We start from the raw sequence: 12,256 nt of genomic DNA on the forward strand, positions 1-12,256 counted from the left end.
TCAGAATTTTATCCTTTGGAGAAAGGTCACAGCTGAAAAGGCTCACGATAAAACAGGAAATGAGGAAGCCCCAAAACCATTATAGCCGCCATCCTGACCCCTTTCCAAAATGTCAAGTTGTTTGTGTCTGGAATTTGGGGTAGACATTCTTTCCCTCCAATTAGTTATTTGTTGCCTTAACACTTAACGGTTTTTTTTTTCCTCTTCTGTTTCGGAGATAATGACTCTGAACAGCTTCCAATTTGTGCATGTGTTTTCCTGTCGTAAATCTACTATCATAAAAGAAATAGATGTCCTGTATTTCACAGCATGGGATGTGAATCACATCAAATCGACATAGAAAATTAAGAGGGACGTTTCGTTCCTTTAAGGAAAGGGTATGGGTTTTGTTCATTCATTTTTTAGTTTAATTTTTTTTTTTTTGAGGTAGGGTCTGTGCAACCCAGGCTGGCCTCAAACTCCTTATGCTTCTGAAGATGAGCATGAACTCCTGACCCTGCTGCCTCCAACTCCCAAGCTCTGGGATGACAACTGGCACCACCACACTTGGTTTTAAGCATTGCTGGAGAGGAAGGCAGGACTCTGTGAATGCTAGCAAGCACCCTAATAACTAAGCTACAGTTCCAGGCCAGTGTGTTGGTCTTTGGAAATAAACCAAAAATAATTCTAGTTTTGCATGTGTGATGACAACCAATTTATGAGCATTTACATTAAAAAACACACATTCTCCGCCCCCCGCCCCCACCCCAGGGAGGCAATAGCTGACAAATTCTGATGTACTGTGTGTGCATGACCAAAGAGCTTCACAGCTCCTTCCCAACATGAATATCAGCTTGCATTGGCCTCTGCTCTCCTTTCTGACTTGCTGATTTCAGAGGCTGAATTAGCCAGTCACAAATGGGGAAATTAGCAGGGATAAAAGGTGTATTTTGTGATCATACTGCAGTTTGCAATCACTGGTTTTCCTACAACCTACCCGTCACACATGGGAGCTGCCACTTCCAACCAATTAAATTTCCTTCTCTCCCATTCTCTTCCTTGAACTGTTAGAAAAATTGTCTTAGCGCTTCTGTGCCCCAGGGACAGGCACTTCCCAAGGATCTCATGCTTGGGCCCTCTTCTCTCTCTTCTTGAAGGCTTCTTCCTGTTAGAATTCATCTGCCCACAGAGGTTCTTATTCACATTCTGTGGTTCTGTTCACTCTCCCAGAAAGAATAGCATATTCCACCCATCCTATTTGAATTTCAAACAATTTATTCAACAACAGCAACAACAACACAACCTTTTTAATAAAAACTGTCCACCATGAAGGTCATCTCCTTCCTAGGCTCCCTGCAGGAGAGTGTTGCCATTGGTTTTAGTCCATCTATCCTCCCATTCTTCAAAAACATAATGGAAACTTGTTTTTCCCAGACCCACTGCATAGCAGGGGCATGAGACAGAGTGGTCAGTAGCAGACGGCCATTTCCCCGCTCTTCTCCATCTTGTCCATACTTGGCACCGAGCAGACACAGCCCTGTCATGGTAGTGAGGCCCATTCTGTCCTTTCGTTCTTTAACTTTAAGGACATTATAAAACAGTTGAAGGGAAAACAGAGTTGCATTGACTCATATTTTAGAGAATTTGAATGACTCGTAGAGCCAAGAAACCTTGTGAAGAGCCATTTATTTAAATATTTCTGAAAAGCTAATCTTGAAGAAATAAATGGAATTTCCTCTTCTTGGTGATGCAATGTTAGTCCTTGCAATCTTAAGCAATTTCCTTTTACAGAGCACAAATCATTATGAACTGAGTCCTTTATTACAAAATTCCAGGTTTGTTTTTATAGCCGAGTTTGAGCCCATGCTACTTTTGTTTTTCAAAACTTTTTTTGTTACCTAGGTTCACCAGTCAACATCATCATGTTTTCCCTAAGTCAAAATAAAACTTTATATATACCTATGTGTGTGTGTGTGTGTATGTGTGTATATACATTCAACAACAACAACATACGTGTGTGTGTGTGTATATGTTAAAATATATACACATATGTGTATATATACACACACATATATATGATGAACTTGACTTCATATATACATATGTATTTCATTTAATGTGCACATATTCAGAAAATTCATATTATTTTAATATCCAATAAGTTGCAGCTAAGGCACTTCATTTATGGAAAAATGAAAAGGATGTCTTGTGAATTTTAGGTTAATGGTATTTTCTAAGGTTGAGTTTACTTAGAGTAAAACGAACTGATGTCTAGTGTGTGCTGCCTTGAGTTTTGATATTGTCTGCACCCATACAACCATCCCTGAATCTAGAATAAATAGCACTGTTGTCATCTTTAGAGATTTCCCATTCTAGACAAGCAGGCTTCTAATTTTCGTTACTGTTAGATTAGAGCCATTACATCTTCAGCTCTCTGCACACAGATCGACAGCACAGCTGTCTGTATCTTATGCCCTTGGCAGCTTTTGCTTATTATAATGCTTGTGAGATTTATCTACTCAGTCATGTTTCATTGTTTTCAGTATATAATGCACCTTCAAATGGTATGGTACCAGTGAAGTTAGAAGCTTCCAGCCGCTGGGCGGTGGTGGCACACGCCTTTAATCCCAGCACTTGGGAGGCAGAGGCAGGCGGATTTCTGAGTTCGAGGCCAGCCTGGTCTACAGAGTGAGTTCCAGGACAGCCCGGGCTATACAGAGAAAACCTGTCTCGAAAAACCAAAAAAAAAGAGAAAAAGAAGAAGAAGAAGAAGCTTCCAGCCATTAACTATTGTGCTCAGCTTGATGGAGTTACTGGTTTCTGATTCTGCAGGAACTGTCGTTATAATACCCGCTCACACTCCCTCCCCCCACTTCCTGTTTTATTACTGAGGCCAGACAACTAGGATTTGGGTGGATTTTGTTTTTAATGTCCTAGGAACAATTAGACTCTAGAGATTTTCCCATCAAGCATCCTTTTGATGACTGGTTAGATCAGAGTGAGGGGGTGTAGTTGGCCATGAGGATAGACTCTCTGGATGTCTTCCTGTCTCTTTGTTTCTAGAAGGGTAGTGGGATGAACCTTCTGAAGTGCAAATTACTTCGAGGCCATTCTCCTTCAGAAAGCTACCCGAACAAGTTTGTCATCCACCCAGTTCTGTTTGGATGATTTGTAACTGAGCTGAAAGCCAACATCTTAACTTCTACCGGGCTCTTCCATTCTGTTCCACTATGGCCATTGTGTCACAGGCGGGCTTGATTCTGCCACATAGCTGTGGTTCTGACTTTGTGACCTTAATCTCAAGCATCCCACTCTTTAGTAACTTCTGCCCTTCCTTCCAGATGATTCATCCTGAAACTGTAGCTGCTGGCTTTTCTTACCCCTTTGTTCCTGCCTGCCGATCCATTGCCCTTACTATCCGTCCAGCTCGGACTTCTCTATTTAAGCGAGATTTTACCATTTATGAGAATAAATGGTTTTCTTGAAAATATCTTCAATCCCCCCCCCTTTTTTTGGTGGCAAATTCTTAACACAGTTCGATCATTCAAATTTGTGACACACTTCAGGAAAGAAACTTTATTGAAGAATCAATTTGTGTGCTGGTTTTATCTGCTACACAGTTTGTCCTTCATTTAAAACATCAGCTCCATTCTTTCTCCTTGCACCCCACAGCTGTGTCCCTTATCTTCCTGTCCCACAGCTGATAACATCATTCCATCCTTCAAGGAGAGAGTAAAAGCTGTTGAAGAGACGGTTCTCACCCCCCTCACCCGCCACATTTATCATTTGGCCACTGTCAATATCTTCTGCCCTTACCTCTTGTGTGTCGGACAAGAGTCTGGCTTTCAAAGCCCTGTTCTCGATTTTTCCCAGGGCCCTGTCATCTCCTTGTCAATTAAATCAATTAAATTCAATGACCTTTTTATTTCTTAACTAACTTCAGCTTTGAGAGTCATTTAACATAGAGATTGCCTTCTTTCCCCCCAGGATTTCCTGTTTTTCCAGCTTTTGTGACTCCACCCCCTGTTTCCTCCTCTCTCTCTCTCTCTCTCTCTCTCTCTCTCTCTCTCTCTCTCTCTCTCTCTCTCTTCTCCCTCCCACCCTCCTTCTCCCCTCTCCAAGTTAGCAAGAAGTATTACTGGCTGACCATAATTCACCTTTCTAGATTCATCTTTGAAGACCACTTCCACAGAGGACTATAAGAGCCAAAGCAGCTTAGACCACTGGGTTATGCATTGAATACACATGATGGTGATTCAACAAGTAAATATTAGCACAGCAAATTAGTGACCGCAGCAGTGGCTGAGAGGCTTCAGTAGACGGTCCATTTCCTTTCCCACTTTTTATCTAGGGAGGCATGGCTGTCCTAGGGGTATGAAGTAGAGGACACTGTCTTTTCTACAATAGGAAGACACAGGCCCTGGTGGGGTGGTAGATATTTCCAGATGTCTAAAACTACTTAAGGACAGAGTCACAAACAGTACTTTTAGGCAGTTGAAAGTATATGAGGGCCAGAATTGAGCGTATAGGTCTTCACATTGTATGAATTTATTTTGTGAGTCTTTAAAAGTTTGCTGTGGTTTTCTCCTAAGTGTCTTAGAGTAGAAGGGAGGGGACAAGTGGATCTTGGGTCAGATGCAAGGCTGTGCACTTTTGGCACAACTAAAACACACACTGATCTCACCAGAATGGTTAGGCATGAGAGAACAATGGAAATGTAACACACAGAATTTCATTTTCTTCTTATTTTCCACGTCCTTTGACCATAAGTCGGAAGTATAGACTGGAGATACTTTCTTAGTAAAAATGAGATAAATATCTACTCAAAGATAGACTCGTCCAAAGTCATAATTGATTTATGGGCTGTTGACATCCAGTGAAGTTAATTATAGTCTTACAGCTGTGCGTGAGATCAAAATGAGTTCAAACGAAGGTCAGGATGAGTTAGAAAGTTGTATCACACTTAAGCTTGGTCTCAGACAAGGTTGTATTAAACAGCAAAGACCCAGCCAGTAACAAATTTTATAATTGTATCAGTCTTTTGGAATCGTTTAGATCTCTTAACCCCACATAAAAGTAGTATTTTGTGTGTTTCTAATAAGTGAGGCTACTGTCATGATCAAAGTGACTTCTGCTTACCAGAAGTCTCACTATAGACACAGTAGACAGTGCATTAGCTCAAATACTGCCTGGTAAGTTGAGGCATCTCAGTGCTGGGGATGGAATTCAGGGCCTTACTTACACTAGCTCTGCCTCTGAGCTGGTGTATCCCTGCCCGTCTGTTTCTGAGGGGTGTTGGACATGTTTGGTTTTCTCGTTTGTATAAGGGTGATACACTCATGTTCATACTAGCATAATCAACAATATTTCTAGCAGCGAGGCTGAAAGAGATGGATGAACAACTGAGAACATGAAGAGAAGTCTCAGGCAGAGAGCTATAGTCATGGCCACTCACGGATGAGTGCTGCTCTCTGACTCACAATCCAGGATATTGTGTTTAATTCTGAACAATGAAGGGAAAAAACATCTAACATCGAAACCGTTCACATTGAAGACTGTCTTAATTTGGGTTTTATTGCTGTGAAGAGACACCATGGCCAAGGCAACTCTTATAAAAGCAAACTTTTAATTGGCACTGGATGACAGTTTCAGAGGTTTAGTCCATTATCATCATGGCAGGAAGCATGGCAGCATGCAGGCAGACATGGTGCTGGCAGAGGCAGGAGGAGACTCTGATTCCACATTTTGCAGAGCTTGAGCATAAGAAATCTTAAGACCATGTCTCTACACTAACACACTTCCTCCTACAAGGCCACTCCTACTCCAATAAGGCCACGCCTTCTAATAGTGCCACTCCCTATGGCCAAGCATTCAAACACATGAATCTATAAGGGCCAAACCTACTCAAACTACTACAAAGGCTTTCTTATTACTTCATTTTTTAAAAATAAAAATCAGCCCCTATAATGAAAAATTTTCCTACAATAAACCACCGAGGCAGCCTATAATTCTTTTATAAGATTTCATTCTCGATATGTAATGTTTTTATGCAAGTCCAGTATTATATTTCATTTTGTCATCATAGAACCCAAGACTTTAACTTCCTGACTCACCAGGAAGCTGGGAGGGGAAGAATACTAACAGTTACACTGGTGGCACTGGTAATCCTATTGGCTCAATAAGAAGTCCAAGTATAAAGAAATCAAACTGTTGATAGAAAGAAATAAATGGTCACAGCTTCACTATGGTGGTGGAGACAAGAAAAATGCAATTGATGCATGTGGGTTCTCTTTCCGTGGCTTTTTGTTTTTTCCTAGTTCTTAGGCTTTGTGGACATAAGTGTGAGTATGCACATGTGCATATGTGTGTGTGTGTGTGCATGCACATGTGTGTGCATGAGTGTGTGTATGTGTTTGTGTGACTTAGAGTTAATACTTTGAGTTTATTAGTGTAAGGTCTGATGTTTGGACTAAATGATCACAAGTTTAAGTGGAAGGAAACTATGCATTTGTACTTGGTGGATGTAAAATTCTACTTACCCTGTTGATAATATATTCAACTATTCGATAGTCAAATTAGATTGGTATTTGCTTATAGTAGAAGCTAAGAATTAGGGCAGAAAAGGTCATATTTTTATGCAGTGTGACAAAATTCCCTTGGTGACCAGGAAGAGTAATGAGTGTGTTGCAGAGGTGTGGCTTGTGGCCCCAAGGACACATTTGCCCAGTTCATTAGATTTTAGGGAATAATCTATGTAGAGGGAATTGTGTATATCACTACGTAAATATCCTCTTGAGACATTCCTAAATCATTTTACAATGCAATTAAAAAGTATCTCTGCCTTGTACGTTTGATTACAATGCATTCATTTATGCCTCAGGCAAAGTGGCATGGATAACAATATCAAATTAGATTCAATTCAGTGACACTTGGCATATGGTTTTTGACCACACTTTTAAAAATTAAAGCACAAGCAATTTCTGGAGATTAGAAATTTATAGCTAATTTATGAACCTGTATTATTTTGACTTTATTTTTGAATGCCGGATACCAAATCCAAGACCCTTTACAGCTTGTTAAGCAGTCTAGTGCTCAGCTAAAATCTAAGTCCTTGCAGGAATTATGGTGACACATGTGTACTTCTAAGTAGAAAAATTAACAAATGTTTAACTTTATGAGGAGAATTTGTAGATTCAAGCCATAGCAATTTTTTCTTCAGAAATATTCTCTTCTTCTTCTTCTTTTTTTTTTGTTTGTTTTTTCGAGACAGGGTTTCTTTGTGTAGCCCTGGCTGTCCAGGAACTCACTCTGTAGACCAGGCTAGCCTCGAATTCTCGAACTCAGAAATCCGCCTGCCTCTGCCTCCCAAGTGCTGGGAAAAAAGGTGTGCACCACCACCGCCCAGCTAGAAATATTCTCATGTTTAGGAGACCTTTATAAAATGTGTAAGATTATAACATATTAGAAAAAAATGCTAATAGCTAACAAGACCTAGGTAACTTTCCATTTTCTTTAAAAGGGAATGCAAACATTTTAGTAATAGGAGCATTATTTTTGAAGTAGTTGTCTTTATAAAATCCTATTGTTCTCTGTGTGTGTGTGTTTCTCTGTTTCTGTTTCTCTCTGTTTCTCTCTCTCTCTCTCTCTGTCTCTCTCTCTGTCTCTCTCTCTCTCTCTCTCTCTCTCTCTCTCTGTGTGTGTGTGTGTGTGTGTGTGTGTGTGTGTGTGATGTGTTTGAGTGAGGTCAGAAGGCAACTTTGGGGGTTGGTTTTTTCCTTCCACCTTTATGTGGGTTCCAGGCATTGAACTCGGCCCCTTTGCTTGCTGAGTCATCTTGTCAGCCGTGGAGTGATCCTCTTCTAAGTGTCCCGAGACATTGATAATATCCAGTGTTTACTGGACTGAGCTCCTACAGCAATCTGCTGATGCTCATGTACAGGTTCAATTAAAATAAAATTAATTTTGATTAGAAAATCTAAGGGCTGGCAAGATGGCTTATCAGGTAAAGGCTCCAGCTGCCAGGCCTTATGACTTGGGTTGGATCCCAGGCCCTACCTAGTAGAGAGAGACTCCTGCAAGTTTTCTTATGACCTACATTCACAAATTGCAGCATGTGTACACTCCCACAATACACATATACACAAATACATACACATCAAACAAATAAATATGTAATTTAAAATGTAAGGAAACGGGGCTGGAGAGATGGCTCCACACTAAGAGCACTGGCTGTTTTTCCAGAGGACCCAGGTTTTATTCTCCATATCTCCACGGCAGCTCACAACCATTTGTAATTTCAGCTCCAGAGCATCCAGTGCCTCCAAAAGCACTGTGCAGATATGGTGCACAGACAGACAGACATGCAGGCTAAATACCCATGCACATAAAATAATAAATATCATAGCAAATGGCCAACAGAAGTCTGCTTTTTATTGGTCTCCATATTAGCATAAGACAGAACCACAACATGGAATTAGTTTGCTTTCTCTGATTCATGTGCTCTGTATCATATGGGAAACACTTATTTAATTTTGAAGAAACCTTTACTAATCAAATATCTTCTAAGGGAATTGTGTTATTTCTTGTTATGGAGACTTTGCTGACAGTTCACTATGTTTACAGTATGTGAGTGTGTGTATGTGGTTGTGTGCATGCATAAATGTGTGTGTGTCTCTCTTATTTTCAGAAATTTAGTCCACTATTGTCATCCAGGAAGCATGGCAGCATACAGGGAAGTATGAAGAATTGAGAATTCTAATCTTGATCTGAAGGCAGCCAGAAGGAAACTGTGAGCCACTCTGAGCATAGCTTGAGCATACAAGGTCTCAAAACCTTCCTTCTCAGTGACACATTTCTTCAGCAAGGCCACACCTACTCCAATATGGTCATACTTACTAATGGTGCTACTCCCTATGGCCAAGCATTCAAACACATGGGGCCATTCCTATGCAAACTATCAAATAAGTATATACATTACAACTGAGGTACATCCCCAACTCCAGTTTCTCAACTAAGTAATTTTGGAAGTATAGTGTTTCCATAGAAGGTTTAAAAATATGTTCTTGAAGATGTGAACTTATTTATAAATGAAAGATTTTTATATGTCATATAATCAGAGAATTTATAACATGCATCTCTACTAGGTAAAAATGTGTTCAGGTCACCACTCACAAATATCTTTTATGATTTATTTTTACTCTTAATAATTTTTAACTTTTAAATTAGCATATAATTATATCACTTCCCCCTTCCCTTTTCTCCCTCCAACCCCTCTCATATACTTAAATAAACTCCTTATTCTTTCTCAAATTCATGGACTCTTATTCTTTAATTGTTACCATATATATATATATACACACACACATATGGCATATATAACATTACTCACACAAACATGTATTCCTAGGTGTAGAAACACAACATGCTCAGTCTGTATAATGTTTCTTATATACATATTGTTTCAGTGATGACTACTTGAAGATATTTTTAATATTTTTAATATATGGCATTTATATTTACAAAAGATGTAGTTTGCGTCCAACAAGTACAAAAGTACTATTTTGTGTGATGGCAGCTGTTTTACCAGTGGAAGGGGCTCACTGGCTTATGGCACTTTCAGTTTATCTCCTTGAGTGGCTTTCTGATCCAGGAGGAAAAATGCCACCAATAGGTGGAAAAATGCCATGTAATCTATAAAAAACTACATACAGCAAGCGGTCTTCCACAGGGCCACACGAGCTACCGAACTGCCTTGCAGTGAGCCTAACTTTACTTTTGAAAGCACTAAGTACATCTTGTTCCAGAGTCGGGGGTCCTGGTTAACTCAAGAAGGATGATGAGCAGTGTTACCTCAGGATTCGTATGGGAGAGATTGGGAACTCTCGTCAGAGCCTACTGATGTGGAGGAACAGGCTAGGTAGATAGAAGGAACAGCAAGATAGTTCCAGGAGAAAAAGGTCAGACCCAGAAACCCAGATACCTCTAACCACCAAGTTCATATGGAGTCTTCCTAAAGCACAGCATGAATGAAAGACTGCTAATATAGAAAAGTCACTTACCATTTCATCTCTTTCAGAACGTTGCAAGTGTAAGCCTGTCAGAGCTACACAGAAGACCTATTTCCGGAACAATTACAACTACGGTAAGGATACCATCACAGTCCACTCATAGACTGCTGTGTGTTGGGAAACCTGTGTGTGTATATTACATGCACACACTTGCACATGCATAAATGGATAGTTTAAAAGTAAGGCTTAAAGTCAAAGGACACTTACAAGGGTTGTTTCCAGTTTCAGTCAATTAAAATGTATCATGGTGGCAAAGTTCTTCTCAAAGGTGTGATTGTGAGAGCATCAGTTTAATTAATTAATTAATTAAAACCATAGATAGCATTGAGTACTCAGAGATCAGTTTCAAAGATGAAGTTCTTGTCTCTGGGTTGGTTCCTGGATTCCAGCTGTGCTTCACGAGAATGACCCAAAGGACATTGAGAAGCAATACTTAATAGTTGTTGATATTCATCTAAGGGAATGCTTTGCTATTTAACTTGACCAAATTTAACATTCTAATAAGCTAAATTCTAACTGAAGAGTCTCCTCTCCAAGCAGAGCTGACTGCTTTCCTGAGAGGATGCTACCTCTCCAGGGACTGTTTCAGGAGCTTTCCATGTCCTATCTCATCTTATTTTCCCAACCGATCATGAACACTCTTCTCATTCTGGCTTTATGAGTGATGATTATTAATCCAAAGCTGCCCCTTTCTTCATTATGTATAATGTACTTTTGGGTACTTTTATGCTTCAGTGAATGTCAGTCACTGTAAAGTACATAAGAGGCAGTCACTGGCATTCCTCTGCTGGGAAGATAGGCCTGCTCAATGTTACTGTTTTCTACAGATTTTTTTTTTTTTTACTATAATTACTTTTCAAGTAGAAGCTGAATATTCCTTAGCCAAAATGCTTGGAACCAGAAGTATTTAGGATTGTAGACTATCATTTTGTATTTTTGAATATTTGAGGATAGGTGAGGCTATTCTTGGGAATGGGACTCAAGTTCAAGCATGAAATTTGTGTTTCACTGACAGCTCCTGTCACATGAAGTCAGGTGTGGAATTTTCCAGTTGTTACATTGTGTTGGATTTGGCAGTCGGAATGCTCAGCCTGCCAGTGAGACTGACAAGGTCATGCCAGTCTCTGATCCTGAGTTAATGACTAAACATGGATTCGAGACTTCTAAAGTCAACTATGCTATGAAAATGAGAATTTTGTTTTTATGTGCCTTATCTTTAGTGGTCAACTGCTAGAGCAGGGGTTCTCAACCTGTGGGTCACCATCCCCTGGGGGTCAAATGAGCCTTTCATAGGGATTGCTTAAGACCACAGGAAAACCCAGAGATTTACATTGTAATTCACAACAGCAGCAAAATTAGTTATGAATGAGCAATGAAGATAGTTTATACTAGGGGGTCATCACAGCATGAAGAACTGTGTTCAAGGATTCCAACATTAGGAAGGTTGAGAACCACTGTTCTAGAATTTGGGGACTTAGAAGGAGAGAAGTTGGCATGACAATGACAGTCATGGATATACAACTTATTAAAGAGCATAAAAGACACCCTTGGGGGTAGGTGAGTCTGAATGCAGAGACAGGGACCCTGCACTTCAAAGGCTAGCCTAGAACTTGCTCTGTAGCCCAGATTGCCCCTGAACTTGTAACCTCAGCCTCTCCAGCACTAGAGTTAAGGGCATGAGCTTCCAGATCGGCTGAGTACTTATCTTAAGCAGGATTTTAGCCACTGTTAGTTAGTAAGGGACAGACAGACATCCCAGGGAGGGACAAATATTCCCAGACTGAAGAGTTTAGTTTATCTAAGAATCAAATTCCTGGCTACTTATCTCCTTCTCTTTATGCACACTGCCATGACTGCAGGGAGAGAGAGGTCTTTGGTCTCAGAAGGCTAGCTTTTTAAGATTTATAAAGGCTATGTGAACTTTTAAAATATAGTTATGATAAAAAGTAAAATCATAATTTCATACCAGGGGTCTGGCAGTATTGGTGGAGGGCTTGCCTGACACCCACGGAACTCTGGATTAAATCATCAGCACCACATGAAGTCAGTTGTGTAGCTCAATGTTATCCTTTGCTATGTAGCAAGTTGAAGGCCAGCCTGGGATACATGAGTGCATGTCTCCAAGCAAACAGCAGCAATCACTACACACACACACACACACACAGAGAGAGAGAGAGAGAGAGAGAGAGAGAGAGAGAGAGAGAGAGAGA

At 40.2% G+C, this 12,256-nt stretch overlaps 1 protein-coding gene across 1 annotated transcript in view; it reads left to right on the plus strand.

Moving 5' to 3' along the window:
- The window catches only part of Frzb (frizzled related protein), a 32,414-nt gene that overhangs the window by 11,388 nt on the left and 8,770 nt on the right, over positions 1-12,256 (plus strand). Inside the window, exon 3 of the mRNA XM_028763079.1 lies at positions 10,055-10,120. Coding sequence (XP_028618912.1) covers positions 10,055-10,120 — 66 coding nt within the window. The remainder of the gene's footprint in view (positions 1-10,054; positions 10,121-12,256) is intronic.

Source organism: Grammomys surdaster, unplaced genomic scaffold (genome assembly GCF_004785775.1).
Source record: "Grammomys surdaster isolate TR1022 unplaced genomic scaffold, NIH_TR_1.0 136, whole genome shotgun sequence".
NCBI classification, from domain to species: Eukaryota; Metazoa; Chordata; class Mammalia; order Rodentia; family Muridae; genus Grammomys; species Grammomys surdaster.